This window comes from Megalobrama amblycephala, linkage group LG11 (assembly GCF_018812025.1).
Source record: "Megalobrama amblycephala isolate DHTTF-2021 linkage group LG11, ASM1881202v1, whole genome shotgun sequence".
Lineage (NCBI taxonomy): Eukaryota > Metazoa > Chordata > Actinopteri > Cypriniformes > Xenocyprididae > Megalobrama > Megalobrama amblycephala.
The window spans coordinates 17,995,535-18,022,418 of NC_063054.1; the positions used below are offsets into that span (position 1 = coordinate 17,995,535).

Below are 26,884 nucleotides of genomic sequence, written 5' to 3' on the forward strand. Positions count from 1 at the left end.
CACACAGTATTGAGAATCAATGGTTCACATACTTATGAATGGGGTTATTTTAATAAATTCAACTATTGTTTTGTCTTGTGAACTAAATGCAAACATCTTTTATGTAAAATATCTTACTCAGGACAGTACTAAACAAAAAATAACATGCATTTTTTATTAACCCTCTTATTTTATTAAAATAATTATGATTTTCACAGATTCTGCAAGGGGTTCACATACTTTTTCATGCCACTGTAACCCTTTAAATTACAGTAGGCTAGGCTATTATCCGAATTTGAATTTATTTCTTAAATGTTTAAAAATGAAATGAGGTATAATGGGAGGTGGTGTAATATTTACATATTAGCTTAAAAAAATAACATATTTGTGCACAATAAGTGCACAAAATTTAAAGCATTCATGTTTTATGTTAGTGTTACAACTTATTTTGTTCGTTATAGTATTACAACACTAACGAGTTTCTCCTATAAACATATTTGAGGACAAAATGTGCTCATTAAAAACTACACTGGCATTTAAATTTCTCATGAAATTTCATAGATTTTTATTACACCACCTGCTTATTTTTTATTAAATTAAAAGTTTGCAGAGCTATTAATTTTTCAATGGCATGCAGCTGCAATAATAAAAAATATTAAAGTATAATCTTCTGTCCTGGCTTTGTTAACAGACAGTGGAAATGTCAACATTGGGTGCCGGATGGGCCTCAACAGAAAAACAGGCCCATGGAACGTGTCCCTCAGGAAATCTTAAATTAAGAGGGCACTGTAGTTTACGTCCACATCATGCATGCATCTAAACCATGCAGTGAGGTTTCTCTCTCTCTCTCTGCTTTAATTCTGTGTTTGGCTGTGCTCCAAGGCATTTTGTTTAGACTCTTTAAATGCATAAATTACAGGCCACTTGCAAATCACAACCGAGTTTGCACAAGCCACCTCACTGTGGTATGATACACTGGCTCTGTTCAGATAAGTAAACAACAGTCTGCAGGGTTAAGATTAAAATGAATAGACTTTGTATTAAAATACATAATGCATTGTGTTTTCTTAAGCAGTTTATGAGGGATCAGGTTGGGTAATTTGACCATTCAAAGACCATTCTTGTAGATGCCTATGTGCTGTGCTGGGTGAAAGTTTGGTCATTGTTATAGGATAACTTACACTTTTATAAAAGAGGGGAAAAAACATTTAAAGAATAGACGGAAGGCATGTTTGTCTTTCAGAAATACCCAGCCCCTATTTAGAAGCAGTAGTTTGTGGTGGTAAAAGAAGTGGTATGTTTTGAACACAAAGTTAAATCCATTGTTTTAAAAAAAAAAAATAAGCCATAACCTTTATTGCAAATCAGAGAGTGCCTTTATAATCTTTTTCATCCTCAAAAACACAATATTCTCTTATTATGTAGAGCAGTGCTTTGTGTGTATCAAACATTTTGTGGGTTATGGACTCAAAAGTAATTTGATCAAGAAATGTTCAGACTGTATCATAAAGCTTGTAAACTGTAAGTGAACTAAGTAACACAGACTTTACCCAATGTAAGCCTTCACGCATGCACCCCCGTGTTCAATTGATTCATAATTTTTTATGTTCAGTTACCTTTAAGGATCACTTGGTGTAGAAAGAGGCCCAATGTGTAACAAGCTGAAAATCAAAGTAAAACAATTAGAATTATTATTAAATGACTAATTTGCCTTTTAGCTGCTTTTATAAAGACACGGTAACACTTTAGTTTAGGGTCCAATTTTCACCGTTAATTAGTTGCTTATTAGCATGTATATTACTAGGATATTGGCTGTTTATTAGTACTTATAAAGCACATATGAATGCCTTATTCTGCATGGCCATTTTCTACATCCCTAATCCTACCCAATACCTAAATTTAAGACCTTTCTATCCATTAATACGCAGTAATTAGGCAAAAGTCATAGTTGATTAATAGTGATGAGAATTTGACCCTAAATTAAAGTGTGACCAAAGACACTTACAGTAAAGCTTACATTTGCATACAGTGATAGCCCTACTTGAACAACCTGATGTCGAGTGCCTGGGGTTAAATGATTTACATAATCTGAGTGTGTAAAAGAATCTGTAACATGGCTGCAATTGTGAGTCACATCTGCAAGTATGTATCAGTGGTACAAAGTGTGACATCTCTCTAAAATAAGGGAATTTCTTTAGTTGAGGCAAATAAAAAGCGAAGCCAAATTTGTTGGTGCTTTCCAAGGGCTTTATCTAAATGTCACAAAAGAACACTCCTGAAATATAATTGAATCAGCATCTCTGTGACCCAGACAACAACTTAACCAAATTGAAACATAATAAATGACTAATCTGAGATGCTTGACATAGGCAGAAACTTTATTAAGTGCCTCTCAAAGGATTGATGTGAAAGACTCAGTACTGCTAATTCAGATAGTTGCCTGTATAGGCTAAGCTAACAAACTGATGCTGTATTATAACTGCAAAAAATACACAGAATGATAATATAAGCTACTTTTCAAAAGTATGGGGCAAGTAAGGTTTTTTTATTTATTTATTATTCATGCAACTTGATCAAAAGTGACAGTAAAGACATGTTACAAAAGATTTTCAAATAAATGCTGTTAAACTTTATATTAATCAAAGAATGTATAAGAGTTTCTACAAAAATATTAACCAGCACAACTGTTTCTTGATCACCAAATCAGCATATTAGAATGATTTCTGAAGGATCATGTGACACTGAAGACTGGATTAATGACTGCTGAAAATTTAGCCTTACCGTCGCAGGAATAGATTACATTTTTAAATTGTAGTAAAGTTGTTTATATATATATATATATATATATATACACATACACACACACACACACACACACAGGTGCTGGTCATATAATTAGAATATCATGAAAAAGTTCATTTTTTGTATTGTCAATTATTTTAAAAAATGAAACTTTCATTTATACTAGATTCCCTACATGTAAAATAAAACATTTCAAAAGTTTTTTTAGTTTTTTTATTTGTTGATTAGAGCGTACAGCTCATGAAAGTCCAAAATCCAGTATCTCAAAATATTAGAATATTTACATTTGAGTTTCATTAAATGACCATCCCTACAGTATAAATTCCGGGTATCTCTTGTTCTTTGAAACCACACTAATGGGGAAGACTGCTGACATGGCAATGGTCCAGGAGACAATCATTGACAGCCTTCACAAAGAGAGTAAGTCACAGATGGTCATTACTGAATGTGGTGGCTGTTTACAGAGTGACGTATCAAAGCATATGAAATGCAAAGTTGACTAGAAGGAAGAAATTGGGTAGGCAAAGGTGCACAAGCAACAGGGATGACCACAAGCTTGAGAATACTGTCAAGTAAAGCCGATTCAAACACTTGGGAGAGCTTCACAATGAGTCAAATGAAGCCGGAGTCAGCGCATCAAGAGTCACCACACTCAGACATCTTCAGGAAAAGGACTACAAAGCCACTTCTGAAACAGAAACAACATCAGAAGCATCGTACCTGGGCTAAGGAGAAAAAGAACTGGACAGTGAACAGTGGTCGAAAGTCCTCTTTTCAGATAAAAGTAAATTTTGCATTTCATGTTGAAATCATGGTCCCAGAGTCTGAAGAGGCACAGAATCCAAGCTGCTTGAAGTCTAGTGTGAAGTTTCTGAAGTTAGTAATGATTTGGGGGGCCGTGACATCTGCTGGTGTTGGTCCATTGTGTTTTATCAAGTGCAAAGTCAATGCAGCCATCTTCCAGGAGATTTTGGAGCACTTTATGCTTCTATCTGCTGACAAGCTTTATGGAGATGCTGATTTCCTTTTCCAGCAGGACTTTAGCACCTGCCCACAGTGCAAAAACCACTTCCAAGTGGTTTGCTGACCATGATATTACTGTGCTTTATTGGCCACACTTCACTGATGCTGTAATTTGTGCTAGGAGCAAGTCATTTGCTGTATTATGTGCTGCCGACCAAGTATTGAGTGCACAAATGAACATACCTTAAAGAACTTGAACTTTTCTGTTTTGAAAATCCATTTTTTGATTGATCTTAGGAAATATTCTAATATTTTGAGATACTGGATTTTGGACTTTCATGAGCTGTACGCTCTAATCATCAAAATGTAACAAAAAAACTTTTGAAATGTTTTACTTTACATGTAGGGAATCTAGAATATATGAAAGTTTCATTTTTAAAAATAATTTACAATAAAAAAAATGAACTTTTTCACGATATTCTAATTATATGACCAGCACCTGTGTATATATATATATATATATATAAAAAAGAATCTTACCAACCAAAAACTTTTTAACAGTAGTGTATTGGTTGAAATGCATTAAATGAGCAATAACAGCTCCATTTTGGGCAGCTGGTCACTGGCAGCAACAGGAACCTATAGCTCCCATCAATCTCAAATATGCAGAACAGTAAAATAATTACTTTCCCCTTTTAACAGCACACACAATCTATTCCTTTTTTTTTTTACAACATGAAACAGGAACAATAACACTACTGGACTACTGACCATTCATTTTGGGTACCAAGAACAACTCCATGGGTTGTACTCTGTTGGGCAAGAGATTAGAAGAAGAGAATACAAGTTTGTGTGTGTGTTTGTGTGTGTGTATTTGAGTAAATGTTAAGCTGAGTTGGTCAGCTAATTATGGGTGTCTTCAATGACCGGGGCAACAGGCCTCTCATTGAGAGGGTATGAATGAGTACTGCTGCCCTCACAGGGTGTCTCTGATTGGATGGCGTCCTGTAGAGGCACAAGAATGGAACGACTGGGTAGGGGCCGGTCGTTTGCTACATTGTTCGATACATCACAACTCTTCACCTTAATAAAAGACCAAGAAATCTAATCTAAAGGAATTTAATCTATGTGGACCAACAGTCTGACTTCACAATATAGATTAGCAATTCATTAACTCGCTCATACATGTGCACACATCACTAATGCATTCTCTCACACACTCTTTCACACACATAATGAATGTCAAACAATTTATAATGAATGATACTGTTCACAATCCAATTCAAAGTATTTACAATGAAATACTGTTTTATTTTTGTCTGGCCAGCCATGTTATTCTCTGGCTGCCTTTTTCACTGTAGAATCTGTCAACACTGAAAAAATACAGGTTTTTAAGCATACGCAACTATTGCAACAGTCAATGGAATTCTTCTCTTTACTCACATAGCACACTGTAGTTTAGGACTCAGAATAACAGATAACGGTGGAATGTCTAAAACAAGATTTTCTGGCATGTACTCACATGCTGACAAGGTGCGTAGACAGGTAGACAGAAGTAACACTTGCACATTTAAATCATTTATAACATGAAAAGAAAGAAAGAAAGAGAGAAAGAGAAAGAGAGAGAGAGAGAGAGAGAGAGAGAGAGATGGAACAGGTGTCAAACCACTAACAACAGCTGTAATTCTGTTTTGTGTAGTGTCTAAATAAAAGCTCCTCAGACATTAGATTCATGGCATATTTGGCATTAAAATAACAAACATTAAATAATTTGTATCAGATGTTACAAATGGAGAATGCTAACATTCGAATAAAATAAAAATGGAGTTTGCTTGAATTACCATATTCCGTAAGTAACATATAAAACATAAATATTAAAGCATTTTGAGTTTTTAGCTGCATGAAATGAGTTAAAAAGCTTTTGTGCATTATAAATTGTAAACACTAAAACACTATGTAAACAAATACATACAGAAAGGGGGAAAAAATGTAAAGCCTAAATTTAAAATTAATTTAGATGAAAAAAAAAAAAAAAAAGTTACTGCTAAATTCAAAATCATGAAGGAAGCTAAAGCATGAAGGGTTATTTAGGAGCTAAATATGGTCTATAAAACCCTGTGCAAAAACAAATGAGAAGTAATGTTGGTAGATCTGACACTCTCAGTACTTTAATTTCCAGAAGGCAGTGGATGAGCTGTAATCATTGGCATATGAATGGAGACCTACATGGACAGTGGACACCTGAAAATGGAGGAAAGGAGAGAGAGGTGTTTTTTTTTTTTTTTTTTTTTTTTTTTTACATTAAATCAAATCTGATATTTTTAGTGTGTGGCATGAGCAAAGCACAAAAACTAAAAGTCATTGTTGACGCTCTTAGTTGTGTACTTACTGGTCAAGAGCATGTATGGGAATAAAGAAATGTCCTCAGAAGAGTCCTTTTATCTCCTCTGTCACAGGATCAATGTCAATGTCATAGAAACAGGGCCGAGTAGGCAAGCCTGGCATGGTGCTCATCTGAAAGACAAAAAAAAAGAAAAGATGTTGATAGGCCACAAATCTGGGATATACTGTATATAAAAACTGAGAAAAAAAACTTAAAAAGACAGATACATAGTTTATTTTTGTTAATAAATGTGTGTTTGCATCAGTCTTTATGGCCTTTAGATTAGGAACATCAAATTTATTTGTAGGCCTATAGCCCAATTCACACACGCCTGCAATTCAGTTTCACTTTCCCCAGCAATGCAACATCAAATATAAATGTCTTGCTTGTTCTGAAGATAAGATCGCTCTTTCAACCTTCGTCAGTGGCTTTGAAATATTCGGAAAAATATGAAGACATTAAAAACAAGAGAGAGGGCTGCTCCTTTCCCCCAGCAAAGCACAGAGCGGGTATAACCTACATTTATCTTTGTTGGGAAATGAAATTAAAGGATTAGTTCACTTCATAATTAAAATTTCCTGATAATTTACTCACTCCCATGTCATCCAAGATGTTCATGCCTTTCTTTCTTCAGTCAAAAAGAAATTAAGGTTTTTGAGGAAAACATTCCAGGATTTTTCTCCATATAGTAGACTTCAATGGCTACCAATGGTTTGAAGGTCCAAATTGCAGTTTAAATGCAGCTTCAAAGGGCTCTATATGATCCCAGGTGATGAAAACAATCGGCCATTTTCTAAAAATAAATCAAAATTATATAATTTTTAACCACAAATGCTCGTCTTGCACTGTTCTGGATTGCGCCATGCATTACATAATCATGTTGGAAAGGTCACGCGTGACATAAGCAGAAGTACCAGAGTCTACAAAGCAAGCGTGCAAAGACAAATGCCCTTTACAGAAAAAAGTTAAACAACGATGTTGGACGATTTTGAAGGAGAATATGAGATTGAGTTTTTCACACTACCGCAGCACTTCTGCCTATGTCACGCTTGACCTTTCCAATGTGATTATGTAATGCATGGCGCATCACAGAGCTAGTGCAAGATGAGCATCTGTGGTTAAAAAGTACTGCACTGAAACTGCAATTTGTACCCTGGTGAAATCCACTATATCGAGAAAAATCCTGGAATGTTTTCCTCAAGAACCTTAATTTCTTTTCAACTGAAGAAAGACATAAACATCTTGGATGACATGAGGGTGAGTAAATTATCAGGAAATTTTAATTCTGAAGTGAACTAATCCTTTAAATGTGCCATCGAATGTTTTTTTACAAGATGTAATATAAGTCTAAGGTGTCCCCTGAATGTGTCTGTGAAGTTTCAGCTCAAAATACCCCATAGATTTTTTTTTATTCATTTTTTTATCTGCCTATTTTGGGGCATAATTAGAAATGCACCGATTCAGGTTGCGGCCCCTTTAAATTGCGCGCTCTCCGCCCCCGGAGCTCGCGCTTGCCTAAAACAAAGTTTACACAGCTAATATAACCCTCAAAATGGATCTTTACAGTGTTCGTCATGCATACTGCATGCATGCGTCGGATTATGTGAGTATTGTATTATTTGGATGTTTACATTTGATTCTGAATGAGTTTGAGGCTGTGCTCCGTGGCTAAAGCTAACATTAGACACTGTTGGAGAGATTTATAAAGAATGAAGTTGTGCTTATGAATTATACAGACTGCAAGTGTTTAAAAATGAAAATAGCGACGGAATACAGTAAGAATACAGTGAATACAGTAAGAAACGATGGTAACTTTAACCACATTTAACAGTACATTAGCAACATGCTAACGAAACATTTAGAAAGCCAGTTTACAAATATCACTAAAAATATCATGTTATCATGGATCATGTCAGTTATTATTGCTCCATCTGCCATTTTTCGCTGTTTTCCTTGCTTGCTTACCTAGTCTGATGATTCAGCTGTGCACATCCAGACGTTAATACTGGCTGCCCTTGTCTAATGCCTCAATCATGGGCTGGCATATGCAAATATTTGGGGCGTACACCCCAACTGTTACGTAACAGTCGGTGTTATGTTGAGATTCGCCTGTTTTTCGGAGGTCTTTTAAACAAATGAGATTTATATAAGAAGGAGGAAACAATGGAGTTTGAGACTCACTGTATGTCATTTCCATGTACTGAACTCTTGTTATTTAACTATGCCAAGATAAATTCATTTTTTAATTCTAGGGCACCTTTAAACTTGGATTAATTCTGAAATTGTGTAATTTATATTGCTTTCCATGTTCAAGGACATTGTATTGTTTAAATTAACGCACTTTGCACAAATAATAGTGTGTAAGGGAGAATCCATGGGTGTGCATTACATGATTGGAATGAATGCAGTGGAGGCAAGAAACCACACCCGATGTGTTATTTTGGCAATGGGTCTTTAGATCATTCTGAGCATTCTGCATGCTTTAAATCAGAGATGAAGTTGTTTGGAAGGATAGCATTTATTTGAATGAGTAAACAACAGAGAGAGAGATTGTGTGTGTGTGTGAATTAGGCTAACTGTATCTGTGCAGCGTCTCTCGAATAATAGTGAAGATGCAAGTTTAATTACTTCAAAAACATTACCACATCATTGTAGCTTTTTAGCATGCTATCGAAGCCATTTCATTAATAAATATCGTGTTGGTAGGGTTGACAAGTTTCTATGCTCCCGAATGTTCGCAACACCGCTGGTGGTCAAACGTTTACCACCACCCTGGTAAAAAATTGCCAGCGTCACAGCCCTAATTCAGTCTCAAAGAAGATGAAGCATGTTTAACAAACCACATTGCTAAACACCTATTCTAGGCAAATCTTGAGACCTCCAAATGACTTCAAATCTAAACTACAAACAGAGGCTAATGCCGAAGACCGTAAAACCAGACCTTAAAATCTTTTAACGAATGCAGTTTTTTAAAGAGACAATTATGTTTCTTAGAAGCCCCAAATTTTGCCTTGATTTTGAAACTGATGTGTCTATTACTACTGTAATAAAACATGAAGATGCTCAATCATCTCAATGTTTTAGAATACAAATTAAAAAAGATTTTTGCAGATACTGACAGATCAGTGTATAATAAATATTTACAGTGTTTCCCTATGTTTTTTCTGTTACTTTCAAAAGCAGACTTGGGATGCAATTATTAAAAGTAAAACTTAAGGTCATCATTTTATGTCCCAAACAACAAAATCAGAAGCCAGTGGTCAAACCAATTGATTATATAAAAGAACAAATAAACAACATCTTTTAAAATACCACAGATTAAAATCAAGTGACTGGTACAAATGTGAGACACGTGCAAAAGAAAGGAATTATCTTAACTAAATTATCATTAAAAGACAGACCAAGACAGAAAAAGTCAGAGAAAACAGTACATCATTTATGCAGCAATTTCACCTTGCACAGAGAATGAAAACTGTAAAACTCTCAGATGTAAGGTCCTGCTACACTCAATTCCAAACTGTCATGGACGCTATAAATCTGAAATACTTCAGCTTCGATTCCTCATGACTGATAAACCTTTGTTTTCTGTGGTCATGTGCACTTCAGAGGATATTATCCACCCCAACCCTTTATTGAGATGTCCTTTTCCTATCTTTTCTTAGAACAAAACCTCATCACAGCAAGCAGAGCTTTTAATTATTTAAAGGGTTAGTTCACCCAAAAATGAATATTCTATCAGTAATTACTCACCCTCATGTTGTTCCACACCCGTAAGACTTTCGTTCATCTTCGGAACACAAATTAAGATAATTTTGATGAAATCCGAGAGGTACATCTCAATGAACGCAAAAACTCACATTAGGGGGATGCAAAAATTAGTACACCCCACAACAAAATCTACTACATCTAGTACTTTGTATGGCCTCCTCTGCAGTGTACGCCGTATTGTGTCACGGGAAATAGTCACCCCAGTTTAGCTTTCTACTTCTTTAGATAACTGCAGTGAACTTGCATGCTGATTTTCTTCAACCCTTCTCATCAGAAGACGCTCCTGTCGAGGTGTTAACTTCCGTTGACGACCTGGATGTCTCTGTGAGATGGCTGCAGTTCCATCTTTTTTAAATGTTTGTACCACTTTTGCTACAGAATTCTGACTGATAAGTAAAGCTTTGCTGACCCTCTTGTAGCCTTCACCTTTCTGGTGTCAAGAAATTATTTTCTTTCTCAGGTCATGTGGTGCCATTGCTGACAGCATGAAATGGGAAGGGGTTTTAACACCCTTTTATAGTCAACTGTCTGCTGAACACCTGTGTAATGAATAATTAGACTCACCTGTGGTTGAATTCTTGTTAAATTAGACATTTCTAGTCTAAAATTTAGCTTTGCTCCAGAGACTTTCAGTGGGGTGTACTCATTTTAGCATCACCCTAATTTGACTAAAACTGAAATTTATTTTCTCCAAGTTATATTATTAACCTTACTTTCATGTTATAAGTTAAACAGATGTTATATAAAACTTAGTCTTGTCAACATTTTGGAAATTGTTTTTGTGTTCATTGAGATAATTTGTTTAAAATGTTACTTTTCAAAGGGGGTGTACTCATTTACGCTGAGCACTGTATATGACTCGTCCATACACAGCAATATAATCAACACTTTCAAGGTCCAGAAAGGTACTAAAGACATCGTTAAAACAGTCGACGCAACTGCAGTGGTTCAACCTTAATTTTATGAAGCGACAAGAAAACTTTTTGTGCGCAAAAACAAAACAAAAATAACGACTTTATTCAACAATATCTTCTCTTCTGTGTCATTCTCATACATTGTTTACGTCCAGCGCCTCCAGGTTCTACATCAGAACGACGACTCATTATTGGCCGGCTCCTGCATCAGCATCACATGCATACGTTGTGCTGCTCACGTGTGCAGCTTTGGCCAATACTGAGCCAACATTCAGAGGTAAACACAGAAGCCTTCACTGTGCTTACTGCGGCAACTATGTAATGATAATGACAGGGAAGAGAAGAGATTGTTGAATAACGTTATTTTTGTTTTGTATGCGTGCAGAAAAAGTATTCCCGTCACTTCATAAAATTAGGTTTGAATCATTGTAGTCACATCAACTCTTAAAGGTCCCGTTTTTCGTGTTTTTTTTAAGCTTTGATTGTGTTTATAGTGTGCAATATAACATGTGTTCATGTTTCGCGTGTAAAAAAAACACAGTATTTCACATAATTTACTTATCTGTATACCGCTGTTTCTACTGTCATATTAACGGGCTGATGACTTCCTTGTTCTATGAAGTCCCTCCTTCAGAAATACGTAACGAGTTCTGATTGTGCCAGCGGTTCCTGTGTTGTGATTCGACAGCAGCTTAGCGAACCTTGCCCGGAAAGGTCACGCCTCTTACCATAACGTGGAGATGCACGCGCTCAGTGTTATTGTAAACATGTCTTTAATTTTACCCTATCAATTTGAGCCGGAATCAGACCCGGTGATTGGACTGCGGGATGAAAATAACAGCGTTTCGACGACATGGCGACAAACACACTCTACAAACGCAACTCTTGTGTATTCCTGTGGGCGGAGGTTAGTCAAAAAACTGTTTTAGTGACGTCATTAAAGAAGGAAGTAGAGGGATGTAGTCCAAACTGGCCGTTCGATGTAGGCGACTTCTGTTAAATAAAATATCTCGCTTGGCATTGAACTTTGAGCTTTAAAATTTTACAGATTTTATTTATACTCTAACAACAACATTACACACTAACTAAAGTTTGAAACATGGGATCACGAAGAACGGGACCTTTAACAATGTCTTTAGTACCTTTCAGGACACTGAAAGTGTTGATTATATTGCTGTCTATGGACGAGTCATATACCTCTCGAATTTCATCAAAAATATCTTAATTTGGGCTTCGAAGATGAATGAAGGTTTTACGGGTTTGGAACAACATGAGGGGTGATTAATTAATGACAGAATTTTCATTTTTGTTTGAACTAACCCTTTAATCACAATAAAGTTTTCTCTTGTGCATGACAACACAAGAGCTGTTTAATGGTTTATTCAAATAAATTTACTACTTTGAAGAAAGAACCAAATGTTGAACCAAATGACTAATTCGAGTCAACTGGAATCAGATGTGATTCTTCAGTTTTTTAATCTTACATTAGATCTTTTTCTTTCACTTCTAAAAATAAATAAAGGAAAAACAAGTTTAGGCAAAATTAGGCCATGTTATCCTTACCGCAGAGCACACTATTGTGTCTGTTAATAGTTTCTACTGAACATGCTCATTGCACCATTCTGCTATTGATGTGTTCATGTCAGCGTGTTGGTCAGGTTGCCAAAACACCATAAGCCTTCCAGCAGTATCATCAGGAATTCATTGCGCGGCTTACAGCAGACACGGTTTTGGGCAATAAATTTCCTGAGCTGAATGGAAGCTAAGATCCGTTGAGTCCCATTGTTCTCTGGCTGACCCCTCCCTCACATATCTGGTGCATGACATCAGTTACTTCCTCCTGTAAGCCCCATGCCTGCTTTGTCCCTCAGGGGCCAGCATTGAAAGTAACAGCAGACTAATACACACCTGTCTGTAGCCTGAGCCACACAGTAATGAACAGAAATGATTGGAATAGATATGGCTTTCCTGTATAATGATTACATGTAAATTGTACCTTAGCTATGACTGAAAGACAGGGAACATGTGTCCGTATAAAACACAATTTTTATATAATATCATTGTTAATAGGACTAAAAACACGTGTGACATTGAAGACTAATGATTGCTGAATATTTAGCTTTGCAAATGAAGGAAGGAATATATGGTTGTGTTTATTATTATTAATTATAATAATAAACTCCATTTCAACTTTCTTGAGTTGGTGGTAAATGAAATATTTAGCATAATGTCTAAGCTGCTCTTTTCCATACATCAGGTTAGCTCAAACAAACCTGAATGATGCACAAGAACAAACCTCTTTCAGAAGCTCAAACGTGCTGCGTAACCAATGAGGTTCATTCTAGTGTATGGAAGAGGTTTGTTCTTGTGCGTCATTCAGGTTTGGTTGAGCTTCTGCTTATGTTCACTGATCAATGTTTATATGTGAGTAAAAGCCTATTAAATCTGTTCATCATAAAAAGCAATTGAGTCTCTTCAGAAAATTTGGACTAAACCGCTCGATTCAAGTGGATTAGTTTTACAATCTCTTTATGAACTTTTTGAAGCATCAAAGTGGTCGTTGCAAAGGCAGTCAATGGATGGACAGACATCTCTCAGATTTCATCAAAAAGACCTTCATTTGTGTTCTGAAGATGAACGAAAGTCTTGAGTTTGGAACGACATGAGGGTAAGTATCGTTCAATCGTTCATGCCCTTTTTAAAAAAACTTCAGACATGTCCTGACATTTCATAAGGGTGGAAAAATAAAATAAAATATCTTAAACTGAGGAGTTTCCTTTGAGTTATGAAACTTGCAGTATGGCTTTATTGTAGAGTAAGTTCGTATATGTGTAAATATCAAGGATATTTTATTTTTACATTTTATGACTGTTTTAATGAAATGGTTAACGTCTGTCAGTTTATATGTCCCTTAATGTTTAAGCACTGACTTATTTACATCTGACTCTATTACAAACAAGCTAGCAAAAGAACTAAACAGGGTAGATTTGAGGAAAGAAATAAGAAAGATTAAAAACAGAACAGCAGAGAGAGAGATGATGAAATTACACTGAAGTTCAAAGCATTGGCAGCAAATTCTGAGAGGGGTTGAAGGTGAGAGGTCATGAGTGCTGGCCGTGCGTCCCGCAGCAGGCCCATGGAGATGAAAGGGGACAGAGCGGTGGTCAGACCGGAGGGGCTGGGTCATTGTCACCCATCTCCCAGCACGCCACACTGCGGACACCTCACCCCGTCCCTGACCCCAGATCGTAGCCAGGACCTCACTCTCAACCCGGAAATGAGCTTCCTTCCCCAAGCCTCACCCAGCCCACAAAACACAACAACAAAAAGATACAAAAATGCTGGCTCAATCAAACTGGGGCAGTAATAAAGGAAACTTCAGCAAGAGGAAGGGCTGGGGTTATCCAATTAATAACAAAGCATGGAGCATCAGTGGACAAACCTATTGTTATTTATATTAAAAACTAGTGAAATTAAGCAGTGTCACACCAAATTGAATCTCAAAAATAACGACCGTTTTTAAACTGGTTCCTCGAACTGGCCAAAATGGGTAGCCCCACTTTTAACTGACGCAATTAGCGTGACGTAAAAATTCAGCTGGTAAGGATGCTCAAACAGAGCAATGTATTGATATCTCCACATGATATCATCAAATCAAAATAAATCAAACTTCTAACCTTTTTTTTTTAACAGCCAAACCAACAGATCTTAATTTTTTGACATCTATCTTAATGCATGTATATAAATGTTTTTGATTTATAGCTTTAAAATGTAAAAAAAAAAAAGGGGGGGGGGGAATGAAGAGTCCTGCCTCATATATCCCCAAAGTTGGACATCTGATTGGAATGGTGGTTCCTAAGGTGAACCAGCTGGGTTTAGTAGAGAAAACATTTAAAAAAAAAAAATCCAAGGATGGAGTATTTTAATAAAAACCACAAACATGTGCACACATAAAGACAAGCATGGGTCATTCAAAAGTTGACCCCCCTCTCACACAGAGAAACCACACATGCTCTAAGGGTTGTTTTTCTAAGACTGTCTCACAAGTTTCATCATGAATCATAAGTGAGAATCCAATAGACTTCTCATTAATGAAAACTGCCTTAACCAAACATTGTCAGGAATTCAGACAGAGAGGTATATCTGCCTTAGGTCAGGCAATATTGTTTTTTAGAGGGCAAAAACATGAAGGCAGAGGAATTTGGCCTGAGTGCTGTTTTTAAAAGTTCCAACGGGGTCATAGATCATAGGTTCAACCGTAATCCTGGATCCTATTAGTAACTGAAACATCCACTCACCAGCAGAGGAAGTAATAAAATAACATAATATGAAGTGGTAGAGTGGATGGCATCAAAAGATTTAAAGCCATCAAATATATTTGGAAGGAAAGTGTAGACATGCAGACAGAATGGATAAAAAAAAGGATGAGTTTCCATCAGATTTCGGGAATAATCACTTACAGTTCCAACTAAAGGGTAGATAAACCCTGCTCCAATGCTGGCACGGACATCTCTGATGGGCAGGATAAAACCAGTAGGAACACCTTTTTTCTCAGGCATGTGAGAGAGAGACAGGTGGGTCTTGGCCATGCAGATAGGAAGAGCACTAAAACCCTGTGAGATTTACAGACAGTTAATACCCACATAAGACATGCACATCATCAGCTCTGGGCTCCGACATCGGTTAAAATTTCCATAATTCAGCAATCAGTTTTAATGAATAAAATCTGTTTGTATAAAAAGTAGATAAATATTGTAGTTTATAACTATGTACTGTTATATTGATAAATTTAATTTAAAAATAATAAAAGAAATATTGAAAATTAAAATATTTACAGAATCTATAAGATCTAAAAAAACCCTCAAATAATCAAAACAATATGTGCATTTGAAAAGTTTAGTGGCAATGTACAGCCCTTCTCACCTGTTGATTGTAGTAGTCTATCTTAGCTTGAGCGTCAGGTGAAAGCTCAATGTCATCAGCACCATAAACCTTCTGTGCAATCATCCGAATTTTCTCTACAATAGGATCCTGTTAAAAAAAGAAGAGAAAAAAAAAAAAGAGACCAAAATAATTACTTAGAATAAGAGAGTAAATAGAATAGGGGGGAAAAAAAGAGAAGAGAATGAGTGAAAAAATCAATTCAAACTCAAATACTTTTTATTATCAGCTCTAAAATGTATCCCCCCAGTCAGTTCTCGGTGTAGATGATTGGGATAGCAAGTGCCCAGACCTCTAATAGGATAATAGAGGCCAGCCAGAGCCAAGAGCAGAGATTACCGTGCCTTTCATAGCATCACTTAATCAAAGTCACAACCTCCAAACTCACAAAGGTTAACTCAAACCAGCTGATGGCTTTACAGCCTCCGTATAAACACTAGGAGCAACAACCCGCAAATCATACAAGACACTTCTTTAGATATGATCATATTTAAACCACCCATCAGAATCAATTTTCTCTGTCTTTGAGGGGATTCGGTTTTACTTGAGCTCAATATTTGTTTTATTAATGTTCATATAATTTTTTTTTTTTTTTTTTTAAACAAATAATTTCATCTGGCCCCACCTGCAAATTGTACAGGAACTGAAAATGGCTCCCCTGAGATGCAACTTCCTTCACAGCATGTGCCAGCTCCACAGAGCCGCGGCCACCTCTGGACCAATGATGACACGGAACAGCAGCTGAGGCCCCAGAAGCCTCTGCGATTTGACACACCAAGTCGATCTCTGCTTGAGTGTCAGTCCTTCAAAGAAAGAGAAAATGAAAAGCATAGGGTAAACAACATTTTGGCTAAATATTAAATCAAAAGTGTGCATGTGGGGGGGGGGGGGGGGACAAGACACACTTAAGCGCAAAAAGGCTCAATTAGGACACAGTCTGTGGCTGTTTTTGATCAGAGCACTTTGTTTAACTATTGGTATACTGGTTTGCGTCAACCATGGCTGTTTTTAAACATGTTTTAGAAAGAAAATGCATGCTGGATTATAAATTTTTGTAGATGGACCAATCCTTACTTAAAGACGTTCAAAGCAACAACCACAGGGACTCCAAAGAGCCGAGCAATCTCAATCTGCTTCTTTAGGTTACTGCAGCCATCTGCAACCAGCTGCAAATTCTGTTGAAAAAAGTAAGCATGTACAATGAATTTGCTAAAAAAGTCTTTAAAGGTGCCGTAGAACGTCTTTTTAAAAGATGTAATATAATTCTAAGGTGTCCCCTGAATGTGTCTGTGAAGTTTCAGCTCAAAATACCCCATAGATTTTTTTTTAATAAATTTTTTTAACTGCCTATTTTGGGGCATCATTAAATATGAGCCGATTTAGGCTGCAGCCCCTTTAAATGCTCACGCTCCCCACCCACGGAGCTCGCGCTTGCCTTTAACAGCATAAACAAAGTTCACACAGCTAATATAACCCTCAAAATTGTTCTTTACAAAGTGTTCGTCATGCACCATGTCTAATCGCGCAAGTATGGTATTTATTTGGATGTTTACATTTGATTCTGAATGAGTTTGATGGTGCTCCGTGGCTAAAGCTAACATTACACACTGTTGGAGAGATTTATAAAGAATGAAGTTGTGTTTATGAATTATACAGACTGCAAGTGTTTAAAAAAATGAAAATAATGAGTTTTGTCTCCATGAATACAGTAATAAACGATGGTAACTTTAACCACATTTAACAGTACATTAGCAACATGCTAACGAAACATTTAGAAAGACAATTTACAAATATCACTAAAAATATCATGATATCATGGATCATGTCAGTTATTATCGCTCCATCTGCCATTTTTTGCTGTTGTCCTTGCTTGCTTACCTAGTCTGATGATTCAGCTGTGCACAGATCCAGACGTTAATACTGGCTGCCCTTGTCTAATGCTTGAACAATGAGCTGGCATATGCAAATATTGGGGGCGTACATATTAATGATCCCGACTGTTACGTAACAGTCGGTGTTATGTTGAGATTCGCCTGTTCGTCGGAGGTCTTTTAAACAAATGAGATTTATATAAGAAGGAGGAAACAATGGTGTTTGAGACTCACTGTATGTCATTTCCATGTACTGATCTCTTGTTATTTAACTATGCCAAGATAAATTCAATGTTTAATTCTAGGGCACCTTTAATTTTAGTCTTGAGTATAATAATTAACATTTAATTCATAAAATAAGTGCATTTTAGAGAAATGAACTAGACAATAATGGAAAGCATTAAAATCTTAGTTGGATCTAAACGGTTTATCAGGATCTTCATGAAAGGATGGGTTGGTTTGTCTTAGAGAGCGTCATCCAACCAGCTTAGCTCTCAGAGGAAGCTTCCGGCCCTTTTTTTCCAACTTAATTGTCGCTCATGGAGCAAAACCAGTCTCGGAGAATAGAAATCCAAAGCTCAGGAGACATGCTTTGGTGCTTTCTGTTTCTCATTACAGAACCACACAATTAGCTTAAGCACTTGAGTTATTTTCTCAGCTGGGTTTCTTTAGAGAGACTGATGAAAAGCAGGTACGGTATTTCTTGGACTACAACTCCCATTACGCCTCTGTGTCTATAGCTTCAACAACACAATGTATTTACCCTGTTAATCGAATAACACAAACCACATTAGGGAGGAATAGGGGAGCTGGAGAGGGTGGAAGATATGTGGTCTGGGCCTTTGCTCAAACGAGGTGGGGCAAACACTCATTCATTTACTCCCCTACCTCCTTCCAACCCTCTTTATTTTCATCCTGCCTTTGGGGAGCAACATCGCCACTTATTGTTGGAGTAGGATAGCACAAAAGTTGTGTATTAAAAAAAAGGGAAAAAATCTGTTCAAAACATCTTGTTTTAACTAAAATTAAATAACTAAATTATTAGTAAAATATATGGTAAATATGGTAATTTAATGTAAGATTGGGAAATAAACATTGCTTACCTCATCAATATATTCTTTAGGCAATGGCACGCCAGCTGTAACCTTTAAAATATACAATATATAGAGAAAATTGTAAATATATAAAATGTATTTTTAATCCAGTCAAGCATATAAAGGGACATGTGAATATGCACACACACTTACATTTGGTCCACCTCCATGCATCTTCAGAGCCCGAACAGTGGCTACCAGCACTACAACATCAGGCCTCAGCCCAGACGTACGACACTTAATGTTGAAGAACTTCTCCATGCCAATGTCTGCACCAAAGCCAGCCTCCGTCACTGAGCACAGAAGAATCAGGAAATTAAACAATGTTGAGAGCTTTTATAAATAAGAGTGTGAACTGACCTAAAAACCTAAAAACTGCTCTATTGAGTGAGATACTGATGTAATCAAACATTCTACATCAATAACTTCTTATTACTGCACAGAGCCAGATGAGAACACATCACTCACACATGCTTTCTCGCACAGACACATGAAAGCAACCTACAATTATATAATATAATTCAACCGACATTCCAGGAAGAGTTATTGCCATTCATTTATAAGGAGGATATAATTACAACCATTTTAAGAGTGAGCATGTGCAAGTGCTCCACATGTGTGACTGCCATCATAATTGAGTGATCAATGGGATATTTCACTGGAGTGCTGACAGTGCTGTATAAAACATGAGCATCATAAACTGTTTTGATAAGATGTTTTCAACTCTACTGTTTTTCCTTCCCCCTGCATGCCACTTGTTTGTTTTGTGTGTGAGAGACATCTACTGTTTGTGTTTGAACAGGTTATTATTAATGTGTGTATGTGCCAATGAATAGTAAAAGCATGTGTGGAGTATTTCCACGTATCCATTTTTCCCAGAACCCTGCAAGCTTCCTGTGCTACTTCCCAGGCCTTTGGAGCAGGAGGGAATGGGAAGGGTAATGTTGTTATTTCCACCAGAGAGGTCTGGCATATTTTCTGAGGCTCTGCATGTGTGTAAGTGTGAGTGTGTGTGTGTACAGATAACTTTGTAAGGACCAGTTTGAGCTTTAGACCATCGGAGTGAGGACAAAGTGAGAAAAGTGAGGACCTTTTAGGTAGTCTGTACTTTCTGACACCCTTTAAAGGGCTGTCTGAGGATTAAGACTTGGTGTGGGGTTAAGGTTAGAATTAGGTTAAGGTTAGGGAAGGGGTTAGGCACTTATTTGTGATGGTTAAGGTTAGGGTAAAAGGAAAGGGATTGGATTACATTAATGAATGTCCTCAAAGAAAAAAAGAATGAAAGGAAGGCAGAAAGGGAAAGAAGGGATGCATATGAGTGAAGGAAGAAAAGAAGGAGGTGCACAGCACTACTATAGAAATGAAAATTGTATATACTTTAGAGTGGTCAATGTGCAGCTTGTATAGCAGTATAGATTTACTGTCCTCTAAAAATAACTCAACATACAGCCATTATTGTCTAAATAACTGGCAACAAAAGTGAGTACACCCTAAGTGAACATGTCAAAACTGTGACCAAAGTGTCAATATTTTGTGTGAGCACCACTGTTATCTAGCACTGCCTTAATCCTCCTGGGCATGGAATTCACCAGAGCTGCACAGGTTGTTGCTGGGATCTTCTTCCACTCTTCCGTAATGACATCATGGAGCTGTGGAGGTAAGACACATGGCGCTTCTCCACCTTCCGCTTGAGGATGCCCCAAAGGTGCTCAATAGGGTTCAGGTCTGGAAACATACTTGGCCACTCCATCACCTTCACCTTCAGCTTCCTCAGCAAGGCAGTTGTCATTTTGGCAGTGTGTTTGGTGTCGTTATCCTGTTGGAAAACTGCCGTTCGGCCCAGTTTCTCAAGGGATGGCATCATGTTCTGCTTCAGAATGTCACAGTACATGTTGGAATCCCTGTTTCCCCTCAATGAAGTGCAGTTCCCCAGACGCAGCAGCACTCATGCAGCCTCAGACTATGATGCGGTCCCACTTTATATTAAGTGGCCTTAACTACTATGTACTTACATCAAAAAATAAGTACAATGTACTTATTGGGTTCATATTGAATTGCAAAACACTTTCGCTGCTATTGAGGTGGGGTACAGGTAAGGTTAGGGAAAGCTTTGGTGGTATGGGTAGGTTTAAGGGTAGGGGTAAGGTGTAAGGGACAGGTCAACAGTGTAATTATAAATGTAATTACAGAAATTAATTACAGATGTAATTACATGCAGGTGTTTTTAAAATATAAGTACAATGTAGAAGCATGTATGTACACAATAAGTGCATTGTATCAAATTATTAATTTAAATGTAAGTACATAGTAGTTAAGGCCACTTAATATAAAGTGGGTCCTATGATGCTACCACCACTATGCTTGACTGTAGGCAAGACAATTTTCTTGGCACTTCTCACCAGGGTGTCGCCACACATGCTGAACACCATCTGAGTCAAACAAGTTTATCTTAGTCTCATCAGACCACAGGACATGGTTCCAGTAATTCATGCTCTTGGACAGGTTGTCTTCAGCAAACTGTTTGCGGGATTTCTTGTGAACCAGCTTCAGAAGAGGCTTCTTTCTGGGACGACAGCCATGCAAACCGACTTGTTGCAGTGTGCGGCATATGGTCTGGGCACTGAGAAGCTGACCTTCCACTTCTGCAACTCCTAAAGCAATGCTGGCAGCACTCATGTGTCTGTTTTTTGAAGCCAGCTTCTACACCTGATGCACAGCACAAGGACTCAACTACTTTGATTGACACTTGCGAGACCTGTTCCGAGTGGAACCTGTCTTGGAAAACCTCTGTATGACCCTGGCCACTGTACTGTAACTCAGTTTCAGGGTGTTTCTGATCTTCTTATAGCCTAGGCCACTTTGTGGAGAGCAACCATTCTAATTCTCAAATCCTCCGAGAGTTCTTTGCCATGAGGTGCCATGTTGAACATTCAGTAGTCAGTATGGGAGAATTGTACTCAAAGCACCAAATTTTAACTGCTCTAATACAAGATACGCAAATTTGTATTGTCCTATCAAGCAGACAAAAACATGAACATGATGAATAGGACATGTGGCTTTGCATGAGTAAAAGATGTAGAGCTGTTATCACTTAGGGTGTACTCACTTTTGTTGCCAGCTATTTAGACAATAATGGCTGTTTATTAAGTTATTTTCAGAGGACAGTAAATCTATACTGCTATACAAGCAGTACATTGACTACTCTAAAATATTTACAAGTTTCATTTCTATAGTATTGTCCCTTGAGAAGATATACTAAAATAGTTACTGAAATGTGAGGGGTGTACTCACATTTGTGAGATACTATAATACTCAACTAAAGGGATAGTTCACCCAAAAATGAAAATGACCCCATGATTTACTCACTCTCAAACCATTCAAAGTGTATATGACTTTCTTCTTTCAGACAAATACAATCAAAGATATATTTAAAAATATCCTGGCTCTACCAAGCTATATAATGGCAGTGAATGGGGGGCCAAATTTGAAGCAAAAACAAAAAAAAGTGCATCCATCTATCGTAAAAGTACCCCACATGGCTTATCCTGGAGCGTTATCCTGGAGGCTGTGCTCATGACCTTGGGAAGGCCAGGTGCCGTAAGAAAGCAAACCACCTCCTATATGAAACTCCCTATAAAGGAGTGTACATCACCAGGCCTTGTGTCATCCACACACCAGTCAAGCACAGATTTACAGCTGTCTCTGGTCTCAGAGAGAATGTGAGGTGGGGAGTATGTTATCGCCCTTCGGGAGCTTTCAGAGAATTCGGAATTATCAGCACATCTATCAGTCTGAGGCCTGAGTGCAATCAGTTTAGTTTGGGTAGACTAAAGGTTACTACCATGCAGTTCTGGTATTCTTGAGCACTCCATTGGTTTTCCTGTGAAGTGGATCTGTTGTGTATAATCAGCTGATAGGGAACGTCCTCCCTCTCACCCACAGCAAAAACACTACATACCACACATACCTTGGCTTCAGGTAACGCATACACACGTCCCCCTCCTTCACTAACATTTTGCAAAAGTCAACAGCATTCCTGCTGTTTGTTGAAGCTGACACTCCAAGTCTATATGGACTTCTTTGAATGTAAGAACAAGAGAGGTCCTAGTTACTAGTCTTTTGCAATACAGTAAATCAAACAATTATTTTTTTTTTTAACTGTCCTCCGGGGGTTGGGGTGTGGGCTCTATAAAAACAACTAGGGTTACAAAATTTGGGAGGAATCTAAATTTTAAAGATACTTAGAGCTTAGAGCAGATGCAGAGATGGAGTTCATGTGCAGCAACATTTAAAGGATTAGTCCACTTTCAAATAAAATTTTCCTGATAATTTACTCACCCCCAAGTCATCCAAGATGTTTATGTCTTTCTTTCTTCAGTCGAAAAGAAATTAAGGTTTTTGATGAAAACATTCCAGGATTATTCTCCTTATAGTGGACTTCAATGGCCTCCAAACAGTTGAAGGTCAAAATTACAGTTTCAGCGCTGCTTCAAATGGCTTTAAACGATACCAGACGAGGAATAAGGGTCTTATCTAGCAAAACAATCAGTCATTTTTGAAAAAAATACAACTGTATATGCTTTATATAAACAGATGATTGCCTTGCACGTGCTTCCGCTTTCCGTATTCTTCAAAAAGCTTACTCTGTGTGTCTTAAGCCTTCCCTTAACGAAACTGGCGCCGTGTTCGTTCCGTAAGTTGAACAATCGTTTAAAGCCCTTTGAAGCTGGACATGGACATCTTGGATGACATGGGGGTGAGTAAATTATCAGGAAAATTTTATTTGAAAGTGGACTAATCCTTTAAAGGGTTAGTTCACCCAAAAATGAAAATTCTGTCATTTATTACTCACCCTCACGCTGTTCCACACCTGTAAGACCTTCGTTAATCTTCAGAACACAAATTAAGATATTTTTGTTGAAATCCGATGGCTCCATGAGGCCTGCATAGGGTGCAATGACATTTCCTCTCTCAAGATCCATAAAGGTACTAAAAACATATCTAAATCAGTTCATGTGAGTACAGTGGTTGAATATTAATATTATAAAGCGACAAGAATATTTTTGGTGCGCCAAAAAAACCATTTTTTTTTTGTTTTGAAATTGGTGTGCCGATTTCAAAACACTGCTTCAGGAAGCTTCAGAGCATAATGAATCAGCGTGTCGAATCAGCTGTTTGGAGCGCCAAAGTCGCGTGATTTCAGCAGTATGGCGGTTTGACACGCGATCCGAATCATGATTCAATACGCTGATTCATTATCCTCCGAAGCTTCCTGAAGCAGTGTTTTGAAATTGGCCATCACTAAATAATTCATTATATAGTTTTTTTGGCACACCAAAAATATTCTTGTCGCTTTATAATATTAATATTGAACCACTGTACTCACATGAACTAATCTGAATATGTTTTTAGTACATTTATGGATCTTGAGAGAGGAAATGTCATTGCTGGCTATGGAGGCCTCACTGAGTCATCAGATTTCAACAAAAATATCTTAATTTGTGTTCAGAAGATTAACGAAGGTCTTACAGGTGTGGAACGGCATGAGGGTGAGTAATAAATGACAGAATTTCCATTTTTGGGTCAACTAACCCTTTAATGTGAACCAAGCCGCACTGAGATGCTGAAAACACTGTACGCATGTAAGCACACAGTGCCGTGCTTTACTCTGAAACACACAGCACATATATTTGTTTAATCAAGCCTTTGCAATTTGGTAGTCTCACTAAGCCGTATTCACAATTTCGGTTTCTGTATTTCGATTAATCGAGCAGCCCTAAAGTCCCTTTCGAAAGAATTCAGTATTTGCACGCTGGCAGAAAAAGTATCTCAAATTCCAGAGACTGTAACTCAACACAGCTCTTGGCCAGTTTTGTAGGCAGTGTTTTCATTGGGCTCACACACTTCAGCCTGTCCTTAAATGAAGGGGTGAAGCTTACACTGCTCTTAGCATGGACCACAGGGCCTCTGCCATTCCCAGCATTCTTTTAGTGTCTGGGGCATGTCATTGAGCAGGGAAGGGAGGGCTAGAGAATAAAAAGGATAGAGAGGAGCAAAGGAATGAGAGAGAAATGGAGAGAGGAAGTGATAAAGTGAAGGAAAGATGGCAAGATAAAGTAAGTGTGTGTGTGCGTGTGTGCGTGTGTGTGTGTGTGTGGCATGTATATTCAGGTGTGCCGACACAGAGGATTAGTTGGATTCAGCTTTAAAAAAACAAAACAAAGAAACATTCTTCTGGGTTTTAAGATAAAGGATCCAGTGTTCAGCCAAATTCTATATACTTGTAGAAATGGTTATTAATTATTATATAAATTAATTATTAATTATCAACATCATAAAGTAGAGATGGTCAGTTAACGCATTTTAAATGATCACATATTATATAACCAAAGCTAAAAAATTGTTAAGTTAAACTTTTCTTGTTTTCTTCCCCACAGTTTAGCATAACCACAAGATATGCCATTAGCCAATTAGCCACTTAGACATACCACTTAGAATAACATCAACTGATTAGCCTTCAAGTCTAAAAGATACCCTAATGCAAGTTGCTACATGTGTAAGTCTCTAAACTTATACATTCAAGCGTTTGGGTTAAGACTTTTTTTTTTTTTTTTTAAGGAAATTAATACTTTTATTATTTCAGCAAGGAAGCATTAAAATGATCAAAAGTGACAGTAAAGTCATTTCTAATGTTACAAAAGACATTTATTTCAAATAAATGCATTTCTTTTGTACTTTCTATTAATCAAAGATTCCTGTAAAAAATATCACTGTTTTCACAAAAATATTAAGCACTGTTGATTCAACACTGATAATAAAGAAATGTTTTTTTGAGCATCAAATCAGCATATCAGAACAATTTCTGAAGGATCATGTGACACTGGAGACTGCTGAAAATTTTGCTTGTCCATCACAGGAATAAAATACATATTAAAATGTATTAAAATATTTCTGTGGAATTCTCTCAAACTTTTAGCATGTTTTTACTATTACAGTTCTCAAGGTTTACTAATCATGAAAAGTGTTGATTATAGCATTATATTTAGATCGTGGCATGAAAGGTTGCGGCGATGAGCATGTAGCTGATCACAGACATGTTGAGTGCATGAATGCAGTGATCCCTGTCATAATAACTCGATTTCTGCACACTAACGAATGCTTTCATCATAACGAACAGTGCAAACACAACGTAAATAAGAGATTTGTTGATTGTAATGGGAGTTTTGGCGAGAGTCCAGAATACTAGCGCTGTTTGATTGACAGTTCCAGCGATTGTGGGAGTCCTTTCTATATATAATTTAAATCACAGTTTAAATAACAGATTATTTTCATCCTACTATAAGAAACAATGTGAAGTTTAGACTCTGGTTTGATTTACTGAAAATAAACGATTTTGAGACAAAAACATCTGACTGTAGGCCTACATGAATCATTACATAATAGAAATCACTGGTCATTTATGAATACATATCAAACGATCTGTAACAAAGCAATAGTGACACAGTAAAAACTTTTTTACTCACATAAGCGCCGTTCCTGTCGGATCCAATATAGAAGGCAGAGCATTGTTTTTTTTTTTTTTTATTATTTCAGGCTCTCTGCATATCCAATGCAGCTACTGTGTTTTCCCATAACATTTTGCACTCTTCAAAGACAAGTTTATCGCTTAGTTGCTCGATCCAGTGTTAGCATCACGTCTGTTATTTACCTACTACTACTTGTTGTGCTCGAATCAGTGGGTGGGGCTACAGTGGTAACAATGTAGAAATAAGCATTGATCTTCTGCAGAGGTGGTCTTTCACCTCTACATGATGTAATAAAGAGGCACATTCCATAACGAGTCGTAATCTGGGCTTGGTTTCAATAAAAGCTGTTTTTGGACTTACAAGGAAGTTTTCCATTCTGAAACTGATATTCTTGAAGTATGATGACCCGTTATATGTCAAAAGTTTAAGGAAAATTTGATTTTTCAATTCATGATCCCTTTAATTGTGTTTATTTATATTATTTATCAATTGTTGGTTGATAAGGATGATAGGATTCTGTAGGGTTATCAAATTTTGCACAACACCAGTTTTTCTTTGTGATTTTATTCAAGCTGTAGAGGCCAATGAGCGTGTGTGACCACTCATGAGCTGTAGTCTGGTTTGAACCAGAAAACATCTCTGT

At 37.1% G+C, this 26,884-nt stretch overlaps 1 protein-coding gene across 1 annotated transcript in view; it reads right to left on the minus strand.

Moving 5' to 3' along the window:
- Positions 1-5,020: 5,020 nt before the first annotated feature.
- The window catches only part of mthfd1l (methylenetetrahydrofolate dehydrogenase (NADP+ dependent) 1 like), a 45,082-nt gene continuing 23,218 nt past the window's right edge, over positions 5,021-26,884 (minus strand). Inside the window, exons 21-28 of the mRNA XM_048206467.1 lie at positions 18,869-19,008; positions 18,725-18,766; positions 16,825-16,925; positions 16,376-16,553; positions 15,733-15,840; positions 15,270-15,422; positions 6,134-6,258; positions 5,021-5,985 (exon numbers count right to left, since the gene is read on the minus strand). Of these exons, the coding sequence (XP_048062424.1) occupies positions 6,169-6,258; positions 15,270-15,422; positions 15,733-15,840; positions 16,376-16,553; positions 16,825-16,925; positions 18,725-18,766; positions 18,869-19,008 (812 nt within the window). The 3' untranslated portion in view covers positions 5,021-5,985; positions 6,134-6,168. The remainder of the gene's footprint in view (positions 5,986-6,133; positions 6,259-15,269; positions 15,423-15,732; positions 15,841-16,375; positions 16,554-16,824; positions 16,926-18,724; positions 18,767-18,868; positions 19,009-26,884) is intronic.